Source organism: Lycorma delicatula, chromosome 10 (assembly GCF_047948215.1).
Source record: "Lycorma delicatula isolate Av1 chromosome 10, ASM4794821v1, whole genome shotgun sequence".
Taxonomy (NCBI): domain Eukaryota; kingdom Metazoa; phylum Arthropoda; class Insecta; order Hemiptera; family Fulgoridae; genus Lycorma; species Lycorma delicatula.
Window position 1 is genome coordinate 3,575,772 of NC_134464.1, and position 23,796 is coordinate 3,599,567.

The 23,796-nt window shown below is 35.0% G+C and overlaps 1 protein-coding gene across 2 annotated transcripts in view; it reads left to right on the plus strand.

Annotated features, from left to right (window-relative positions):
* The window catches only part of LOC142331827 (uncharacterized), a 53,942-nt gene that overhangs the window by 7,001 nt on the left and 23,145 nt on the right, over window positions 1–23,796 (plus strand). Inside the window, exons 2-4 of one of the 2 annotated variants that reach the window (XM_075377970.1) lie at window positions 484–682; window positions 11,152–11,219; window positions 19,119–21,822. In XM_075377970.1, the coding sequence (XP_075234085.1) occupies window positions 660–682; window positions 11,152–11,219; window positions 19,119–21,822 (2,795 nt within the window). In that variant the 5' untranslated portion in view covers window positions 484–659. The remainder of the gene's footprint in view (window positions 1–483; window positions 683–11,151; window positions 11,220–19,118; window positions 21,823–23,796) is intronic. The other variant, XM_075377969.1, reaches the window with a different exon arrangement.

Genomic DNA, 23,796 nt, shown 5'->3' on the forward strand with positions numbered 1-23,796 from the left:
TGATGATAATATAATTTTTTTTTATTATTAAATGGTGAAGTCTGGATTAATAATTTTTTTCTTTTTTTTACTGAATAACAGAGGTGTTTCCTGTTTTTATAACTCATTTATTTTCACTGTGTTAGTATGTTACTTTTGCATTATCTTCTTTTTATCCATACCATGTTAGTATAGAGATTTAGGGTGTATATGTCCTTTTAAATTTGTTTCTTTGGCTTTACAAGTGCAGAAGTGATGTAAAATATATAAAGAGAAGGGAAATCTTTCAATCTCCTATTATCTGATTAATGAACAACATTTGTAACAATTTTTTTTTTTATAAGTTTAAAGAAGAAAGCTTTCTGAATACTCTATGATAGATAGATAGCCTTTAACTTGATTTATGAATCTTGCATGATACAGTATATGGTGTATAATTTAAGTTACACTTATGTATTTACAGTATATGTATATATATACACGCACACTGTATCTTCTATACAGGTATCCTGGGAACGTGCTGGCCAGATTTAAGGACTAATTCAGGACATAAAATAAACAAAAATATTCATGTGGAAAAATACCCTATCCATGCTTCATTTTACCTGCGACTGCTATTTTGTGATTTTTCAGTAAAAATTTAAGTATGGATTGAGATATTTAAAAAAAATAAGGTGTACATGTATCCAACAAGATTTACAAAGTAAATAAGTTTGAAAATTAAATAAATAAGATTCTGCCTTACCTAGCTTTAAGATCTTTAAGATTAGCTTTAAGATACCCTAATCTAAAGATTAGCCTTCTTAATAAGATTTTAAAATCATTAATACGTTTGTTAATTAAAGTTTACAGAATTATATTTTATTAAATAAAATGTTAAATTTTTAATTATGAACAAAATGACATCTCATCTTTCACAATGTTGATAAAGAGCTGAGATAGGACTGAAATTGTTAAATGGATCTCAAACCTGAGGTTAGAGAGGTGGTGCGGGAGACCGTTCCCGCTCATCTTTCAGTTCTGCAGTCGGCAGTGCCTCAACGTAAACGGAACGCTGGGGTATTAAAAAAAAAAGCGGGAGGCTAGTTTGTCACGGAAACAGCCTGAGGTTTTGCTTGTTAACCTAAAAGAGGGGGCAACTACTAAAATTAAAAAGGAGATGGACTAGTTTCAGGTCGTCCTTAAACAATAGAGGTCGATCCTGAAAATTCGCATTGTAAAAGAAACAAATAAGGAGTTAGTCGTCATTGCTGACGACAAAGAGGCCGTGCGGGTCATCTCAAATTCACTTAAGATTGGTAGTCCCGACATGAAAGTTGACCCTAAACAAGTAGCGCCCAAGGATTATGACGTAGATCGATGATTATCTTAGTAAGATAATCACTATTATCTGATAGCAGAACACTCAGATAACTGAGGATACCTTCAAGTCCGAATATCGGCTATTATTCAAATCGAGTAGGCGTGAGGCTGGGTGATACCACGGAATTTTCGAGGTTAGTCCGACTCTTTTGCATAGCGTCGTCGACAAGGGCTGATTGTGGATTTTTCTTCGTGCAAAGTAAAGGAGTTTTTAGTTGTCCAGCGCTGCTTCAAATGCTGCTACAGATATAGTCCCAGGGTAAAATTCTGTAATCATCATGCAATCTGTGCTCATTGTGGTGACAATGAGTCACAAGGTGGTGACAAACTATGTGGTCACAAGGGTGACGAGTGTCCGAAGAAGTCGGAGGGTCCGACTTGTACTAAGTCCACAATAGAATCGCTTCCAAGAAGAAAAACCTGGCAGTTCTCCGGACACTATATGTGAATGCTGCCATAAACATCCAACCTCTATGACGAGGGACTTCACCGAGCTCAATTTTAACAATGTAAGCACCCTTTGCAATTAACTGACCGAATTTAATCATTCAACGCTAAAGAATTCAAGTACACAGTGACAGCCCTCTGATAAAAACCACATTCCTTGCTATTCAGAGTGCTTGGCCTCCTTCCGAACACACTGACTGTAGAACCGGGTGGGTGATTTGGCTGTCCTCTGAGACGAGCAAAATAAGATAATAAAAGCTGGTCTCTTCTATCCCAAAGTGATGGTTCACCACAGTCTACAAGTAAGCTTGCGACAGGACTAGATCTAAACGCGCCTGTGGCAAGCCGAAGGAAAGCATGATGTACACTATCCAGCATTTTAAGCACGGTTTGACGAGCTGAAGAGTAGGCGACACAACCATAATCTAAACGGGAGCGAACAAAGGAATAGTAAAAACGTATCATACATGACCTATCGGCTCCCCAGTTGGTGTTAGTAAGGACTCGTATCATATCTAGAAGTTTGGAACATTTTGTTTTTAATTCTTTTACATGTTTGACCCAAGTAAGTCGGCTATCAAAAAATAAACCTAAAAACTTGACGTAGGTAGAAATAGTAATAGTCTGGAAAAACTTGCGGAATAGAAGTGTTTCGTAGCGGAGAAAAAACTACACATTTTGTTTTTTCGGATGAAAATGTGAAACCAGTAATCTCGGACCAAGCTTCAAGGTGAGATATAGTGTTCTGCAGTAGTCTCTGTTGTGGGTGTTGAACGGCTTGCAATGTAAATAGAAAAATCGTCTGGAAATAGAGAACATGAGACAGGAGTCTGCACACATTTGGTAATACTGTTTATGGCTACAGAAAATAAGGTGTCACTTAATACACTACCTTGAGGCACTCCATTCTCCAAGATGACACTATCTGAGAGCGAATCGTCCACCCGAACACGAGCTGTTCGGTGATTTAAGAATCCCCGGATAAAAGCAAGCATATTGCCCTTGATTCCCCATTCTTTGAGGGTTTTAAGAATACCACGTCGCCAGGCTGTGTCATACGCCTTTTTTATATCAAAGAAGATAGCGACGAGGTGTTGGCGATTGAGGAAAGCGTTTTGTATCGCTGTTTCTAGTGACACTAGATGGTTAATGGAAGATCGTCCTTGTCGAAAACCACACTGTTCTGGAGATAGAAAGCCATGTTTCTCCAAGTACCATGTAAGCCTGCGGTTTACCATTCTCCATTATTTTACACAACACGCTTGTTAATGAAATAGGGCGGTAGCTTGAGGGGGTTGGTTTGGTCTTTACCAGGTTTTAGTACTGGCATAATAAATGCTTCTGACCAGGCGGGTGGGAAGACTTGTTCAGAGAATAAACCGTTGAAAATATTCAAAAGTTGTTGTAGTGCCGAATTAGGAAGGTATGAAAGCATGGAAAGGCTAATGTTGTCCGGTCCAGGGGAAGTGTCCCGTGAGTTTTTAAGTGCATGTAACAATTCCTTAAATACGAATGGGGTGTTTAATTCACCAACCGAATCACCAATGTTTAACGATAATACTTCTATCTTTATCTTGTACCTTTGAAAATCGTTATTATATGATGAGGTGAGAGACACCGAACGGAAAGATTTTGCTAGACTATTTGCCACTGCCGAAGGTGATGAAAGTTCTCCTTCATCAATAAGACCTAGAATAGATTGTTTCGGTGATCCGAAAATTGCACGAATTTTTTTTCCACACAGTAGACGTGGGAGTAGTGCATGAGATAGTGCTCACGTATTTCGTCCATGAATTCTTTTTAGCGTTCAAGAATACCCGACGGCACACCGCTCTAGCCCTGCGGTACAAATTTAGATGTTCAGCTGTAAGCCTATGATTAAATTTGCGTAGTGCCTGCCGTCGATTCCTAATAGCATATTTGCAATCATCGTTCCACCATGGAACGAAAGGACGTCTAGGATTACCCGATGTTTGTGGGATATATCTGTTGGCATTCTCAAGTATCATGGACGTAAAAGAGGAATACTGGTCAAGGATGTTCGCATCATCGTCATACTGCGATTGGAAAGCTTTATGGTATCAATTCCAATCCGCCTTTTCAACAATCCATCTCCGTGGCCTTCTTTTAATCTCGCAGTCTACATCAAAACCAATAATAATTGGTCTGTGATCACTGCCGTGAAAGTCATCACAAACAGACCAATTAAAATGAGGGAGTAAATTCGGTGAGCATATGGAGAGATCAATGTTAGATACAGTACCAGATGATAAGGACATGAATGTGTGTGATCCATTATTCAGTAGACAAAGGTCCAAGTCTTGTCTCACTCTGTTTATCATATTTCCTCGAGTGGAGGAGAAGATTGAGTCCCAGGAAATATGATGGGCATTGAAGTCTCCTACTATTAACGATGGAGATGGTATTTGCGTGAGGAGATTTGAGACATCTAGAGCACTGAACTCAGTGTTCGGTGAGAGATACAGGTTGCAGATATGCAATTTGAAGGGGATAGAGACCTATACTGCAATAGCAGGAATGACAGTGGTTAGTTGAATCCTTGTAGCTCACACCCAATTCTTCATGAAAATAGCCACTCCACCACTCTCCCTACTGTCTACTAGGCAGTCGTATCTCTCACAGGAGTATCCTCTGAGTGTAATTGGGTCATGTTGTAGAAGGTGAGTTTCTTGGAAACACATGATTAGTGGATCATGTGCGTGCGCCAATACTCTAATATATTCAATGCGGGACCGAATACCTCGAACATTCCACTGAATAATGTTCATAAGTGTAAAAAAATAAAATAAAAAATAAAAATAATTAAATTTCAGAAATTATATAAAAATTAGCTGTACGTGATTCGGTTTTTCTTTTTTGTATTTTTTATTTTAAAGAACTCTGATACCCTAGGGTCGGGTTCTTCAACCATATCCTCAAGTATTTGAGGTGATGGTGGAGGAGATTTATTTGAATGGGATGTTGCAGTTGACATCCCAGAGAAGATAGTTATGTGGGTTCCCTTTACGGGGAGCTTATTAGGTGGCTTACTGCCGGCTGTGATAGTCGCTACTCGTGCCGGTACGACTTTGGGAACAGGAACTTTCGTATGTATCACACTGTTGGATTCACTAACTGCGACGGAGGACTTTTTATTCATTTTTGTCAGCTCTGAGATAGTGGCTGTAAGTGAAGCTACTTGATCAGAAAGCATCTGAACAAGTTTTTTAAGCTCATTGCAGGATCCGCACTGCTGATTATTAACATTTGTAGGAATTTGATTAGATGTAGCGGTGGCAAAAGATACATCTGGTTTAACCAGGTTCCGTGAATTGTTTATCTTTTTATATTCTCTACGTACAGCCGGGAAAGATAGTTTTTGCTCCGTACAGATTTTGAGAATTGCCTTTTCTTCTTTAAAAGTTGGGCAATCTCGGGAGCGGGCTGTATGTGGACCACTGCAGTTTGCACATTTTTCACTTTCTTCGCAGTTAGTGTCGTTGTGACCTCTACCACATCGAGCACAGATCTCAGTTTTCGTGCAAGATGTTGTAGTGTGACCAAAACCTTGGCATCTGAAACATCGCCGTGGGTTGGGTATGAATGGTCGTACCCGAACCCAGAGGTAACCCACTTTAATCTTCTCTGGTGGAACAGGGAGATTGAATGTTAATATAAGAGACGGTGTCGGTTCTTCTGTTCCGTTCTGCCGTTTCATTATACGTTTCACTTCAACAACATCTTGGTGGCAAAGCTCATCAACTATTTCAGAGATATCTATATCTAAGAGGTCTCGACAAAAAATTACACCTCGGCTCGTATTTAACGTTTTGTGGCTTTCTGCACTTATATTTATACCACCCACATTACGGAGACGTAAGATAGATCGACTCTGTTCATCGTTGAATGTTTCGATCAGAATCGATCCGTCACGTAATTTCCTGATATTCTTCGGGGAGCCACTTGCACTTGTTATGGTTTTGTTTATTAAGAAAGGTGAAGCCTTTTAAAGGGAGCCACCTTCCTGACTATTTCTGAGAACAACGCATCTAATATTTTTAGAATTCGATTCTAATAAGTTGTGGTTCTCTTCAGTAGGACTTTTATCCTCGTCAGACAAAGCTGACCGAGGTCTCTTCACAAGACTGGATTTGGTGGTTTTTTTCAGATGGACCACCAACCATCATTGTGTTTATTATTGGAACTGAAATTTTGGTTCCACGAGTACCGGCGAAAAATGGACCACTCCAGCAGAGCGCACGCGTACTGGAGCTAGAGCTAAATACAACTGGGTTCGCCCTGGTGTCCAGAGGGTCGTTCGAGACTCACTACGTAGAGCCATTCACCCACCGGCACGATTTTTTCCCACCTTTGGTTACGGTTGCGTTTCGTAAGATGTCGCAACACCACCGAGTAAATGTAAGAAATATCAGTGTAGGTTGTTGTTGTGTAAGTGTGTATGTTGTAATTTATGTAGTGTTCTTGGTGTAGTATATGTGTATAATGTAAAGTGTTGTGCAGCTCATTGTATAGTGGGGAGAAAAGCTGCAGAGGCTAGGCCCGTGGGGACGCCAACCCCCAAAGTCTTAAAGAATAAGACTCCCCGTCGGGGACTAAGCGCGGTGCCATACACCACCGGCTTACGTGTTCCAACCGCTCACTTGTCATATATTTACTAAAATGGATAGGCGCACCCCGTCAACTACTAAAAATATATATGGCATCCATAAATTGAAATTTACTTTGTCAAGACAGCAATTCGCTTGGCATATACACCAATAGCTGCGACTTCCGCTCGGCCAGCAACTGAGTTTCCAGCCCGTTCTTTACCAAAACGTCGGCCTCTAGCAGCTGCTTCGCCTGCCGCTCACTTACGACTTCCAAAATGACGCCATGGTCCCTTGTTTTTGTGACCCGGGAGACTTGAATCTTTTCTCTCCTCAGTTTCAGAACCTTCTTAAGGATTAGCTTCGTCGCTACAGACGAAGCCCCCGGACCAGGTTTCATTGGGACCACCTTGACAGTGGCCCACTTAATTTTGGCCGCCGGCGCCTGGGCTGGTAGTGGTGGACCAATCCGCTTAGGCACGGGCGCAGCAGCTACTGCGGCGAAGGAGACAGGCTTTTTCACCTTCTCCTCCATCCGTTTAATGGACTTGTGGAGTTCGCCAAGAGATTCACCCGTCACCGGCTTAAAGCTCCTAACTACCTACACTACCTGCTCAACTTTGCCGGATAGCCGTGACACGACCGAATCCAAGGCAAGGTTGGCGCCCTCACATTTAAGTGTCAGACCCGAGACCAACAATGCACACTCACTCAAGTAGGAGTAGACTAACTTTAGGAAGCTCCAGTGCAACCCTCGACTCCTTTTTAGAGGAGATTTTGGGCCATTCTGCCCGCATCTCCTCGATCCACCCCAAACTGTCGGACCCAGAGTTCACCGGTCGCACAGCAGGCTTGCCTCCAGCAATCTCCCGCTCAGTACCGATCACCGCACCGCTGTTTTCCGCCTTTTCAGACTTCGCGGGAAACCGCTTTTCGGGCTTGGCTTTCCCCCCATTGCCGCGCACTTTTTGTGCGGATGCCGTCTTCCCCGCACAACTCTTGACAGAGGTTTCGGCCGGAGTTTTAGTGCAATCTGCAGCACAAGGGCGCTCTCCACTATCCCTGTGGAGACCTCTGAGACCTCCTTTGCGGAGCACCGGGGCCTCGGCGGAGACCTGCCGATTGACCTTCTCGGCTGAAAGGGATCCCCGGCTACAAAATCCTTGGCCAGGCCGACCAAGTCCTTCAAGCAATCTCCCTGTATTGCTCCATCGCAGCTTAAAAGAAAAGCACCAACTCTGACGCCAGGCACTACGTACACAGCTTGAATGAATATATCACCTAACCCAAAGCAAGGTGGGCGTTCAACAATTTCCTCCTCGAGATGGGTCATCGGTTCTCATACAACCCACTCGAGTAGTCAAAAGCTAAAAGCCCTTATATGAACACCGGCGAGATCGGAGCGAAATCGCTTCCCGAACCTGCCAGAGGATCTGAAACTTTTTTGGACTCACGAACTACGAATAGGGACAGCAATATACAAACGAAATGTCCGTATTTAGCCGACGGTGGCACTACTGCAACACATCACGCCGCTGTTTTTTTTTTTTGCGACCTGCAACAACGTAGGTTGACTAACCGCCACCGATCGTTGTGCAGCCCCCACGACGTGTACGTAGGAAACTGTTCTTGCAGAAAATCGCAGTGGTATTTCAAAGCAAGTTTACAGTACGGGGCCAAAAGCCGAGAAGCGAGGCATTTGGAACCGGTTTTGAGCCGGGCCAGTATCGGAGCGGAACGGTGATCACAATGCACCGGATCAAAATTTCGTACAGTTCCCATCTCCCGCCTGCGGAAGAGGCTGCAGAGCCTCCCGATGGAAGCATGGCAGCGGGAATGGCATACCACGACTAAGAGAAGATCCTTGTATAAGTTTATACAGGATCTGCGGGATGGTATGCCTCTAGCTCGTTTTTAAGGGAAACGGGATCCTGGGTGCTCATTAATCATTTTAATTTAAACCAATATCTATTTCCTGGGCAGCTGGATGAGGTATGCGTCTGCGGGGAGGTCCAGTCAAATAAACACCCGATGTTTGCCAGCCCTGTTGTTGGAGGGGGGGTGCAGGACCGAGCCATCCTGGAACTTAGAGGTCAAGGGGAAAATTTGCCACTCACAAGAGTCAATGTAGCGAGTACCGCATTGTTGGACCGTGTGGGAGTTCCTTGATGCGGTTGCTTTGTTCAACCGACATCAGTAGTTTACCAAAGGGGAAAGACTCCTACCCCACTGCTGCGGTTAACTTAAAGATATGTATTGCTCACCATCAGCCGTTTAAGGCCCCAAGCGCTTTAATATGGTGGACAGTGCTTGCTGGCATTCAGCGACCTACGCGTGGCAGCGAATTGCATTCTAGACTAAATAAATATTAATTTATTGATGTCATATATTTTTAGTAATGACGGGGTGCGCCTACTTATTTTAGCAAATATATGACAAGTGAGCGGTTGGGGCACGTAAGTCGGTGGTGCATGGCACCACGCTTAGGCCGCTAATGCGTTTACGTAAGCTCTAGGAGCTATTTAGGATACTGGTCTCTAAACTGTTCGAGGCTCAGTAGCCGTTTGTGGCACAGATATTTGGGCGACCTAATGGGGTGGTGGCGGTAGAAATTCCAGAGCCGATCTTAGTGTTTGCAAGCGTGAAAGTCATGACATGATTGCATCAGAGCGGCAACAGCGTTATGTCACCAAGAAGTTAGGTGAATTAACTTCTGACAAAGTTCAAAAAATTGAACATGATAATGCTTTGTGGCAGGCCAGATGGGATGAGGCAGACAGCAAACATTGTAGGCATGGTCTCTTTCTGATCTTGTTAATTTGCAGGGAGCCTTTGGGTACACCTGAATTAATACATTATGCAATATCTTTGTGAGCATTGCGCTTTCCTGTACAGATTGCAGAGGTGTGGCCTGGTGGACTCAGGAATGTGTTTGTAATGCAGACAATTGGGCAATGTCATCATCATCATGTTGTATACGTTTGTTCAAAGTATGAGTTGATGCACACATCACATCTTGATGTGTGCACACATCACAGTTGATACACATCTGTCAGCTCGATATTATTTGGTCGGTGTTTGATCTCTGTGTCAATTGGCACAGATGCCAATATGGATAATAGTTGAGATGCCAATATGGATAATAGTTGAGAATTTCATACACTACTTGGCAAAAAAAAGGATTGCCGAGGGGATATATGGTGCTGCCTAGGCTTTCCCGTGTTCTTCCTGTTTGTTTTGTAGATGCTAAGTTTTTGTTTTTGATTTGTTTAATTGTGATTACATGTTGAACTTATTTCTTTTACTTATGATAGGTAGTGGATTTCAGTTCCTTCCCTTATTTTGTTTGCTTGGTCTTGTTTGTGACTAACATTTGAGAATAACATGTTTTGTTTTTAGTTTTGTTGTTTTTTTAGGGATAGTAGTACACCAATGGGAATGTCACATGTGTGGCATTCACATCGGTGGCATCCTGACTGAGGCAAGAACAAGGCTGAGAGATGTTTTTTCTAAGGTTTTTTTGATGACCGCCGGTAAATTCCATAAGGGCTAGGCACAGAGCGGGTGGTGTGGCGACCACAACTGTCACATTGTGGGTGTCTTCCCCTAAGGGGTCAGGATGTATTGTTGAGCACAATATAAAGATGAGACACAATAAAAAGTTACAGTATAGTTTTCCTTCTTTCATTTTTTACAGTTTTGTTTCTAATATTTAAAAAACAATTTTTTTACCAGTAATTTTTCTCATCAAATTTTACATAAAACCTTGTACACCTTGGATCATCTTTCTATTTGAAAGTTGAAGTTGTTGTAAGATGTACAGAAATTTTTAACTTTTTTAAAGTAATTCTATTGTAGTTGTACATACTTGCAGTTGTATCTATCATTCAGCATCTCGGTTTTTTAATATGAAACTATTTTATAGACACCTTAACACCTTCTAACACCTTAAGGTAATAACATTATGTCCTCATTCATTCTGATCATTTAAAAAAATAGGTTGAGCGACTGTCTTCGCAATTGAGTTCTTGCTGTCGGTGGCAGCATAAGTTAAAGGAATCTAAATACAAAATGTCATTTTTTAGGACACTTAAGTTAAAGGTTTTTCATCTATAAAAACACACTATGAGTCTGTGATCAAAATAAAGTATTAACCAATATTTAAACAATAGTGTAATTTCCGTAATTTCCAACATGATTAATATTTGGAAATGTTGTTATAATTAATTTTTAAGTTATTTTAACTTAACTTACTCAGATTTTAGAAAATGAATAAACATTTTCTTCCTTGCAATATTTCTTTATGTTCAGAAAAGAAAGGTTTGTTTTAATAAAACATTATATTTATTTTTAGGAAGCCATTAGCATTCTTTTTTTAAACAGAAATTGTACAAAAGATATAGATACATAATAAAATTGAAATTCTTAAAAGTACACATAGCAGTTAGTTGTGCATCGACTTATTTATGTTGACTGCTACAACAGTTATAGCAGATGCTAACTGTCAACAGTCATGGTAACTTCAAAATAGAAGATTCTTTATGTAGATTCATATTTATGTTATAATGACTGACTTGTAGACTGTCTTTAACTAAAAATCTTAATTTTTATTTTTAATATTAGATCCAGTTTTAATTTTTTTGAAAGTTCTGTAAGTTTTGAATTATTAAGTTTTTTATTTTATTTTGAAGTAATAATTTTGAGAAAAATATATTATAAAATAATTATTTTGGAATTGTTTGTATTTTAACTACAGATATCATGCAGACAGTACGAATTTCGCAAAACCATTTAGTGATAATGATGCTAGAGTGGATTTCAAAGGTAAGTAGAAGATAAATTATTTGCTTAATATCTAAATTTTTTAGTTTTATATTATAAAACTTTTATTTTCTTAAACTTTGTAGATTGTTACAATTTGAGTATTTTACTATTAGAACAAAGTGAGCTCACTTAGGAGGAAATTGAAGTTTATGAAAGTATTAACAATGTTTACAATTTCCATTTTATTGGGATTTGGGCACATGTATTGTATAGTTTTTGTATACTGAGGTAGTTTGCTGTCGATTGAAGAATCTATTGTAATAGTTTTTAATAATAAGATGAAAGATATGAATGAATAATTAATTACAAAGACCACATTTGTTACATTAATAGCAAGATTAATGTTATAAAACTAATCAGATTTTTTTGCTTATCAATAATTTTGTAAATGACATTCATAATATAATTATTCTGAGTTTATGCGAGATAAATTAAAAATTAACATGTACTTCAATACTACATTGTTTTTTTTTTTTATGAAGGTGTTCATTTTATGAATGTATATTGTTAATCTTTTAAACCATTGAGGGCAGAAAACAAACAACAGACAAAATAGTACATCTGAGTTTTATACTTAAAAGAACCAAAAACTGCATTATTTTTATATGAACATGAAGGTGATTGTTCAAATGTAGTATAAAATTATTGATTTCAAAGTTTATTAAAAAACATAAAATCAGGATAGGTTCTGAGAAAAATTAATTTAATTAAACTTGTTTATAAGGCGGTTGGAGACCAAATCATCTCTTAAAAACTATGACCAGGTTGGTGGTCTATATTCACATATTGAAATAGTGGTTTAGCAGAAATATTTATCATGAACCCCTTAATGATAATATTTTTTTAATGGGAAACCTTATTATTACGCCCATATATTTTCACTAAAACCTTTTGTCATTATGCCCATTTTTTCATATTTATGTTCTTGTGTTTAATTAGAAGAAATTGACTCATTTTAAGACTTTATTTACATACTTTTACTATCTTACAATGTAAAATTAAAATGTATACTACTTATTCAACATGATTATGATGAATGAAGGTTATTAAAATAGTTCATACAACACATTTAAATAAAAATACATTAAATAGTTGTTCCAGCATTTAAAAACAAAAGAAATAAATAAGTAATAAAAACATGCTCAACTAAAAAAAAATAAAAAATGGACGTACACATCAATAACTAAACTTCCATTCAATGTAAATAAGTATGGTAGGCACTAGATGTAAGATGGAAACACCTGAGAGAAACTACACAAAACAAAATACATGCATTAGCGCTTCTCTATGTGACCACAACAAACTAGGGAAGCGTATCTATTTACATTAAAATAACTCGTCAAAAAACAGAATAAAACCAGATAATATGCGAGAACGAATTATTTTATCATGGGCACTTTTCCACAAAAAAGATAAGATATTTTGTCAAGGACAATTTTTATCAATGACAGATTATCTCATCAAAAACCGGCAAGGGGTGGTTAGAATATTTTATATATTATACTCTTCATATGTATATTAAATAAGTAGATTGGACTGAAACAACGATGAGATGTTGCTGTATAGAAAATTTCATGATGAACCTATTAAGAATTACCTTGAAAAGAAATGAATGTGTTAAGTCAGTTATGCAATGTACTCAGTTTTTCAGGACACTACAAGTGAAAAAAATTCCATAGTTTTCATTTTACTGTGTGCTCAATACAAGCTGAAAACTAGTTTAGATTGTTTGTATTTCATAAGTAAAAATATTTTGATGGGTTCTATCCCTAAAAGTAATTTTACATTAAATGAAGCAGAAAATTGAAAGAATTCTCTTTAAATTATATTACTTTAAAAACAAAGTTTCTAGCTTCCTTAGTATTATAAGTGTACACTCTAATACACTTTAGACAATTGAGAACAGTAGCGTGAACTCGAGAACATGTAGAATGCATTCTCAAAATAGTTTAGGAGTGTAAAGCAATGATTGTGTATATTGAACGGCTGACCGTTCCAAAGATCTGTTGTTAATTAAATCCTGATCACCAAAGTACATCAGTATCCACTGTCTACTATTCAGATCTGTATAAAAGCAACTTTAATAATGGTGCGAAAATGTGTTTTTCTTTGAATCTGGATGCCAAAAGGAAATTCTTTTTTTTTGAGTGAATTTTGTACAGCTGTATTGATCAGTTTGTAATGAATGAAACTACTTCTTGAAAAACCTCTACTTTTTGCTATATAATCTGCCATTAAATAAGTTAAGGTTCAATTCGATTCAAAATGTTTGCCTCAGCACTAGCTAATGAGGAAGTTTTAGTCAAAATATCTAGAAAATATATCACATAAATTGCATTTATTTGATGAAACATGACTTAACAGAAAATTATACATTATATACTTTTTTACAAAATGATGTTGCATTGACAGTCTTGAAACTAATTTTATTATATAATATGGTTAGTTTGATGCAAACGGTTCAGGATTCTTTCTTATTACATTGTGTTGAATTTATGAAGCTAAATTATTGGTGTGATTTTTTTTTTTTTGTGTGATATTTATCTAAATGAATTTTCTGAACAACTGCATCTTGCGACTACTGATAGTTTTCTTAATCTGTCAATTGTAAACTGAAAGTAGATCAAATTTTACATTTGTATAATTATACTTTCGCTGTTTGATTTGGAAGACCAACTCTCCAGCGGTGGCTTTATTGGTTTCTTAAGGTTATAATAAATGGTAAGCGGGTGTTATGATTTTAAGCTCAAAGTAAATACCTAGTTCTTTATCTATTTCTCAAAATTTGATAGTTTATAAGCATTCTCCTTCATCTAAATTGTTCTGTTAATAGGATTGAAAACAGCATTCCACATTAACATTACTGTATTTGTAATATAAAATACAATATAACTCATGCTGTTGTTGAGTTACTAAGTTGAGTCGCTGTTAATTTGATGCAACAGTTTAGTATTTTATGTGTTAATTGTATTATAGTAAATTTGATTCTGTTTAATGTACTGAATAGGTGTCAGTCTTAAACATTTTTGGCATCATAAGAATTAATTATTTTATCCATGGCGGCCTTAACAGACATATACTGTTCCTCAACTCAACCATTTGTGAGGCATGATTGACTTCAGTGCCTTTCGTTTCTAAAATTAACTGACACTCAGTGAATTTATTGAATGCATCAATTAACAGGTGTCATCTTGCGCTAACATCGTGTATGCTATGACGCTGGGGGTCTTAAGTGCTTGTGATGAATGTTTGGGCTCGTGTTACGGTAGCCTTGTGAAAACCTCGTTTTTTAACAAGATCGGCTTTCTCAGTCTTATCCATTGTTAACAATATTAATAATAACTGCACTTAAGAAATAAACATATAAAAAAAATAACAAAGCTTAATAATAATAACAGTAATATGTAGGCAATATAACATATAATACGTTGACAATGAGCTAATTATCGTAATCAATTACGGCTAATGATGAATATGTAGTCTCAATATGAATAAAGAAGGAATTATAGGTTGATAAGCTAATGATTAAAAGTAAACATAAAGGATAATTAAGAAGGCTGATAGTGATTCTCAAAATAAATTGATTAAACTGATATTACGCACTTCATAATAATCCAGACTGCTGCATGACATCATTACTGACTCAGCGATGCGGAATGCGACTGCTGGCCGGCGATATTGATAACGTAGGCGAGAAGCTGATGTAATGCGTAGAATCGGATTCACGTTAAATAAATGTTTAATCTCACCAATAATACACAGAATATACAGAGTTTCAATCACCAATTAATAAAAACTTTTAACATGGCCCTTGATAATGCACCCGTAGCATATTATTAGCACTGAATTTTTATAGAAACCTTTAACATAACGAATTACCCGAAGTCACTGTTTATTTATTCATATTTTTACACTCTAACACTGTCAATGAGGCCTTACAACACACAAAAATATTAATTATCCTGCCCGATAAGAGGACCATATGTTGAGTCTAAAACCTAAAAATATCTATTAAGCGGACTGTAAATCCAACGGGTGGTTCATCTGTTGGGAGAATAAATAAAATAAATGCGTGATTGCTCAAAATATATTATAATAATAATACAAACACTTATTACTAACACACAAGACATATAAAAACATAATATCCGAACGCCTACCGTTCGAGTAACGACTTGCCGCTACCACATCCCGCAGCCGAGTGTTGAGTAGTACTATCCAACCAAGCGGCCAAATCCGGAACCAGCAGGGCGCGAACCACTCCGGTAGAAACACGCTGAACACGGTTGCTACTCCACCCCCTCTGTTCTTAGCCAGTAGTGGCTTTAACGGAGGACATCTTCTTGCCCTCAAACTGATCACACACCACAGCATTCAGTTCAGGCCTCGCAGAGATGCAACCGATGCAGATGTCCCTCAGGGCATCTGCATTGGTAAATTCACCCCGAGATAGTTTTGAGTTTATGCCTTCAGAAGAAGACAACGGACACCTGCAGCTACCACGTTGCCCTCAGGAACTAAGCTAGAAGCCTAACTGCAGAATGAAGACACCGTGCCTTGTGAGGCATACAGACAAAATTGTAGAATAGATTACTCACATGAAGAAAAACATTCCTGTAATCATATGTCCAGAAATACTTAGTTTTCTATCTGTTGGCTGTTTTGTGTTTTCGTAATATTAATTTATTCTTCAAGAACCGATTGGGATGCTTTAATAGAATTTTACATAAATATTTAAACTAACATTCTCAATGAAAAATTTTGATAGTTTTTGGAATAAAGGAGTGAAGATATTAAAAATAAAAAAAATTAATTTGTCCATTATTTTAACATTTTTTAAACCAAAAAAAATTTGTATTTTTATTACTGAGAATATCAGTAACAGCTTATTGAATTACGTTAAAATATCTAAGCAAAACTAAGCACTTTTGGTCATATGGTTATAAGAACCCTTTTTCTTATCATGAGGGATGTGTACTCCCAAAGTTTCTCAATGTATTTTAAGGAAAGCTGTATGTATAAGTAATATTGTACCATTTAATGAATAAGGGACAAATATTTTGTTTTACCCGTCAGTCATAACAGAACGTATTGACATTTGTAAAATGTACACAACATTTGGTAATTTACATTAAATCCATTGATAGGACTTGTAGAAATCTGATTAGACCTTTGCCAAAGAGCCTATTTAATGTTTCTGTACGTGTGAGTGTTTTTAATTTTATTTGTTATTTTACTTACAAAAGCTGCACTACTGATATTGATCGTTATTAAGCTTTGTTTAACGCATTTAGCTCAATTTATACTAAAATAAACATATTTTTCTTTTGCAACATATTAACACAAATTATATTCACAAATTAAAAAATAAAATTATGTCTTAATAAAAATGAATGTAAAGCGTTCATCGTGAAGTGTTGCTCAAGTCTAAAAATTGAGTTTACAACAAAAATTACTTATAATACTAAAAATACTGACCTAAAAAATACAACTACAAAGATTTTTTTTTTTTTTTTTTATTTCACTTTTACAGAATTAATAATTAATGGAGTAATCCTAATACTAATTATAATATTACTTAACTTAATCATACTTAATTTAACATTGTTTTATAAGACAATTTAATATTTATTACTTAACTTAATTATACTTAATTTATATTATTTGTAAAAGATGAAAGATTAGGTCTCCACAAGGGTCTTGCCCGTTTTGTGGCACCATCCCTTTTCTATTAATCTTTTTAGTTAGAGTAAGGGGAAAAGTAAACAGTTTTATCTTATATAGGAGGATTAGTTTTGGTTCAATTCATGATTTACCCTCGTGGAAACTTATCTTTTTTGCAGTTAAGTATAGAGAATATTAATCATCGTCAAATATTTATGTATACTAATAAACCTTTCATCCAGTGCTACCCGCTAAGTTATATATGTAAAAAATTTATTAATACGTTAAGACTAATAGTATAAAGCATTATAATTAATTATATATGTAATCATAAATCATGTAATTACATGGAACATACTTTCAGCGTCATCAATATTAATTAGCCATCGTCTTAGTAGCTTTAAGAAGGTGTTTAGGTTCCTACTGGTCTTTATATGATTAGGAAGTATGTTATACAATCTAGGAGCAGTACTTGAAAAGAACTTCATATAACTCGTTTTATTTGCTCTGGGGACATATACATTCCTTTTACTTCTAAGTTCGTACTCGGTTATCATACTATCCCTATGATCACTTCTGATAAAGAAAATTTTCATTACTTTATAAACATATAAATAACGTAGCGGTAATATAGACAATTCCCGAAATATCGGCAAAGAATGATCCGTAGTTCTTTTTTTACTTATCATTCTAACGAATCTTTTTTTGGATTTTGATTATGGAATCTAAATTTGTAACATAAGTTTCTCCCAAACAGCTGATGCCGTAGTCTAGTCAAATATGCACAATAGCAAAATAAAGTTTTCTCATGGTTATTTTTGGGGATAGTTTGTTTAAAAAATAAAATATCCTAAGATAGCTTAAAAGTTTTTGCATTAATAGCGCAATATGATTCTTCCAGGTTAGACCACTATCTAACACAATGCCCAAGTATTTACAAATATCACGTTGTTCGATCTCACTACATTCTAAACAGTCGGATTTATTTATCACACATTTTTTACATTTTTATTTTATTGTAAGCGGCAATTTTATTTTCCCCGTTAAGCAGAAGTTGATATACAAAGTTTTTTCAATGCTCAAGTTCATATAATGATTTGAAAGGCATAACCGCAGTGCGTCCAAATCTGATTGCATGTCCTCAGCCACTTCTATCCAGGTGTTGCGGACACCTGGATACACAAGGGAGTATCATCTGCAAACGCATATACATTACCTTTAAGCAGGGCCGAACAGACACTATTTACATATATTATGAATAGTATGGCTCCCAATACGGATCATTGTGGGACTCCATATTGTACCTCAGCAAAAAAGAGATTTTAAAAATATTATGAAATAAAACTTGTTTTGTTTAGTTAAAACATTAGGCAATATACTAGTATGTTTTACCTTAATTGTATATAATACATTGTTTATTTAAATCTAATGATTTATTATATAAATATCAGGCTGGTCGGTTGATCAGTCAGTTAACAAGTCGGCTTAGATATGAATTTTTTTAATATTTTTACACAAAAAGAAGTAAATATTAATACTATTAAAATTAGCAAAATTAAAGATAATATGTTTCTGAAATTACTAATTAAATGTCCTATCTTTATAGTTGGTAGTGTGAGAGCATGACACCCACTTAACATACAAGTTACTCATTTCATTCTGAAGCTGCTGGGCTCTTATGCAAACTGTTTTTAAAGAGAGCGACCAAGAATTTGGTTAAGAAGTGTGAAATTATTGTGGTTGACAATGTTTGTATTTACTTAATACAGCTTGTTTCTTCAGTCAATGTAGAGGTGGTATATTTGCCAATAGAAGCTGCTTTTATTTTGTTTTCCATAAGAATTGGATATAATAGGATTTCCATAAATAATGAGACGATATTAATCGTTTAATTAATGTTAATAACAATTAATTGACATCATTGTTAAATTAACGATGGTTTAAATCGTTAACTATAATTTTAAAAATTGTAGTTAATGATTTTTATGGGATTTCCATAATTAGTGTTTATGACACTAATTAAGCCCAGATTTGAGTTTATTCCACTTTGAAATTTTGATCTAATAAATTAATATAAAATATCATTTATTTTTTTTTTTTTTATTCAGAAGAAATAATAATGCTGAATGATTTAATTAGAAGACTTCTGCTGAAACTGTTATTAAAAAAATTAATAGTGATTGTAAATATTTTAAAAAAAAAAAATAAATATGTATTTTACATTTTGTTTTAAAGGTTTAAAGCGTTCAGCAGATTGCAGTCAAGGATCTCAAATGTCGTACAACAAAGCAAGAAGAATCAATGAAAACAATTTTGCTACCAGACAGCTTAATTCTTCACAGTTTTCAAAAGATGATTATAATCCTGATAAAAATTATTTATCTTCGCACACATTGCCTAATAAAGTAAGAAGAATAGATGAAGAGAGTTTTTTTCCTAGACAGCATAATTCATCGCACTATTTAAAAGATGATTATAACGTCGATAGAAATTACTTTTCTTCATATAAGTCATTTAAGCCAGGAGATATAATTAAAAGAAATGAAGAGAAGAATTTTGATAAAATCGGTCGTGATTTTTCTTTTTCTATGGAAAGTAGTGACAATTTGGATTTCTGTTCACCTTCATGTAAAACATTTACACATGATGAAACCATCGATAACAGTTATTTCAGTATTCGACCGGTTGTTGAAGTAAGAAATATTAATTATAATAATAAAAATGATCTTATAAGTCATAATAAATATGATGATCATAACCAGTTTGACTCTGATACAGAAATGAATAGAACCACCTATTCTTGGAGTAGTGCATCGCGTATTAATGATTCTAATCTCGGTAAAATGGATAGCAGTTATCCATCATGGAAAATTGATCATATGAGAAGAGATAGTTATAATAGGAAAGATATAACTCATTATTTTAAAAATAAAGATTATGGTAAAAAGGATAGTGATTTTTCATCATCGTGGAAATGTGATCGGATGAGAAGAGATGATTACAATGGAACGGATAGCAGTTTTTCATCATCGTGGGAAATTGATCGCATGAGAAGAGATAGTTGTAACAGAAAAGATAATGATGAAACAAATTATTTTAAAAATAAAGGTCATGTTGAAAAGGATAGTGATTTTTCATCATCTTGGAAACTTGATTGGATGAAAAAAAATAATTATGGTTGCGGAATAGTTAACGATTTTCCAACATCATGGAAAATTGATGAGATGGAGAGAGATAGTTATAGCAGAAAGGATAGTGACGTAACAGATTATTTTGAAAATAAAGATTATGGTAAAAAGGATAGTGATTTTTCATCATCAAGGAAAATTGACCAGATCAAAAGAGATAACTATGATGTAGCTGGTAATTTTAAAAATGAAGATTATGGATCTTCAAATTCAGATTTGAAATTGGATAGAAGTATTTGTTTGCAAGAGAATGTCTCTAATAAAGATAACTTTAATAAATTTGATAAGAATTACATACAAACTCAACAAATGGATCAAAATAAAACTTTTAATAACAAATCTGATCATCATAACTCTAGAAATTATTTTTCTTCATGTTCTACAATTAATAATTCATTTGGGTCATACCGTAGAGTCCCATCTGCTCGAAAAGAACCCAAGAAATCTGTTTATGAAATACAACAAAATATTTGGTCTGATAGTTTTAGAAATTCATCCGTTTCTTATTTCAATTCATTTTCAAACACATCGAATCAAGACATATCTTTTGAAAATAAAACCGTTAGTATATTAGATAAAAGTGATAAGGAACAGAGTATTTGGTCAGATAGTTTTATAAAATCATCTAATTTATATATACCTAAAACAGATCGAAAAGTATATACTAACGATAGAACTACCGTATTTGATAATCGGTCATTTTCATTGGATGAAGTACGTCATGTTGATTATAAAAGATCTCATGATGATCAACTGGATGCCCGGAATACTAATGAACGAAAAATCATAAAACGTACCAATTTGGATGTTGGACAAAAGTATGATAAAAACTCGAATTCACAAGGTAATAAAAATACATTATCTACAGATTATGATAATAATAAAAATAAATATGTTTCTCCATCTCATCAAACAAATAGATTTAGGGTACCTGGCTCTGATGAATGGAAGAATCATGATCTCAAGAATAGTCCACAGGGGCATTCTAATTTAGAACCGATAAATAATAGCGATTCAAGTGGCAGAAGTTTTATGGTCGGAAGGGTTACTTCACAGCAAGAAAATAAGTGCAGAAGTAACAATAAGCAGAGCAACAATAATAAATATGATTTGAAGAAAACCACTGGTAAACTGGGTTTAGATTCTTCAAATGAAATTAATCTTGGTGAGAAAAAATCAGTTAAAAATAATTCAAAGTGTGATACAAACAAAAAACCAGATGAAATTAATATTAGTGATCAGTCTTCTGTGTCAGAATCAACAACTGATAAATGTAGTGTTGCACCTAAGGAAAACAAATGTAATATTAAAACTGGAGTTAGTGATAGATCCTCAATTCAAACTGATAAAAATTATAAAAAAAATTCAGATAAACCTATAAAGCAATCTCCTGCACAGGATAATTCAAACAGCGATAATAATTCTAGTTCAGATGTAGGTATAAAAGCTGACAGAAATACAAGTAATCGACCGGAAAATGATGATAAAGAAAAACATTCTGATTCTTCGTCCCTTGATATAAAGAAAGATAAGAAACAAAAACCTACTGAAGAAGTAACAAGTTTTTACGATCTATCAGGAATTACTCTCAATTCTGTTAAACATTTACTGGGCCCGTTTGGACATAAGATTATCAATGTACATTTAATTGATGGAGATAATAGTCTGTTAGATTCATTAAAAATTGCTGGAGCATGGTGTAAACAACCTGTAGAATATACAAATTCCTCTGATAGAAACAAAAACATATGGTAACTATGTATTAATTTAATATTTTTATATTGTACAAGTGTGGATGTTAGCTTATGTTTGTAAGTATGGGTGTATTTGTTTTCTATTTTTTTAAATGCTTTATAATATGAATTAAGTTTAAGCTGTAAAAAAAATAGTAAAAATCTTTGTTTTACTCTGAAATTGTTAAATTATAATATAAAATTTATACCTCCTTGAAAGTAGCATTGAAATATATTTTTTTCCCCATACTAGGCATATAGTGTGCTGCAATGATTTAAATTCTTGGATTTATTAGCACAGCATCATAATCTACAGAATGGAGATTGTACGTAGAGTCCTCTAAAACAAGTTTGAAACCCATTCTCCTTCATAGTGGAAGTGAGAAACCATCAATTCCTCTTGCTTATTCAGCATAAATGAAGGAGATGTATGACAATATAAAATTTTACCAATAATAATGTAGGATGAAAAGTATTCTTGGCATATGTGTTTATTAGACATAAAACTTGGTTTCATGAAAAATTTTGTCAAAGCAATAGATCATAATGGCCAAGGTTCTTATATGTTAACAAGTTTCTCTGGATTACCAAGTCAAAAATCAAAGAAGGAATATTTGTAGGACCACAAATACATAAACTAATGAAGAATTCAGATTTTGAGAAGAGTTTAAATGTATCTGAGAAAGCAGAATTTGTATCGATTCAAAATATTGTTAAATTATTTCTGATCAAAAAGAAGCCTGAGAATTATGTAGAATCGGGAAGTGAACTTGAAGCTGGGATGTGATATGTCCTGAAAAATAAACATGTTGCATTCACTTTTGAACTTATTTCCATCTACCCTTGACAATATAATTGATGAGCTTGATGAACACTTTCACCAGGATATATGGTGGCAACATGCTACCGTGAAAAATGGAGCCAGAATATGCTTGCTGAATTTCTGCTGGAAACTTAAAGAAAAGCAGGTATTAAATAAGGTAATATCATTCTGTAGGCTATATAATTCCTTAAAAATCAGGTTTTTTTTAAATCTATATTGATACATACTCTACCTTCCATTAGATTTTGGTTTGTAGATTAAAAATCTGCAAAGAATACTATATGACACATCTTATTGAATATAACAGAAAAACTTATTTTTTTAAACCTTGTCAATATATTCATTTCCTTGTTGTGTTGAAATTAAATATTACTGATGATCTTCCCTCTTTGACTGAGATTTTAATCGTTTGATTTTTTCATGTTTTAATTCCTACTTCTCTTGCTATATATATTTTTAAAATCTGAAGAAATTCCTAACGTAAATATAGGAGAGCTTATTATTATTTTAACCCTTCAGGCAGGGAGCACGTGAATGTCACGCACATGTTAAGTTGTATGTATCGGCGGGTGGATGTGGCAGTCTCGCAGCGTGCACTGCTTGCTTCAAAACTTTATAACACTGCCATCTCGTAATGTTTATTTGAATAACTGGCTCTGTGTTATCACGAGGCTTCGTTCTTCCCCTCCGTGTTTTTATAACTGCGTAGGATTGCATATCGGTGATGAAATACGATTTTGTTCTACGAAGTTGAATGCTCTTCTTTCAGTCAGTTGCATCAGCTATGAGTAAATGAAAATGGCCGGGTCAAGCACGTCGCGTAATCTTACATCGTAACAAATTATTGAATGTTTAGATGAGACGTGTGACAGTAACATTAGAATATTTGATAGTGACGAAAGTGATGGAAATTTTGTGCCAGAAAATCGTAATGAAAATAAAGAAGATTCTGAACAGAGAAGTGGGATAGTGATGATGATATTGATATACAAGTGAAGCGTAAAAGAAAAGACATAGATTGGAGATGGGGAAAAAGTGGATGATTCTTCTGCTGAAAATTTGGTTTAAATTGGTGTAATAATTTTGAAGCTATAATTGTTTACTTTTAGTACTGTAATACAGCTGCTGGTTGGGTATTTAAATTACCGGCAGTAAGGTAGGGCTTTAAA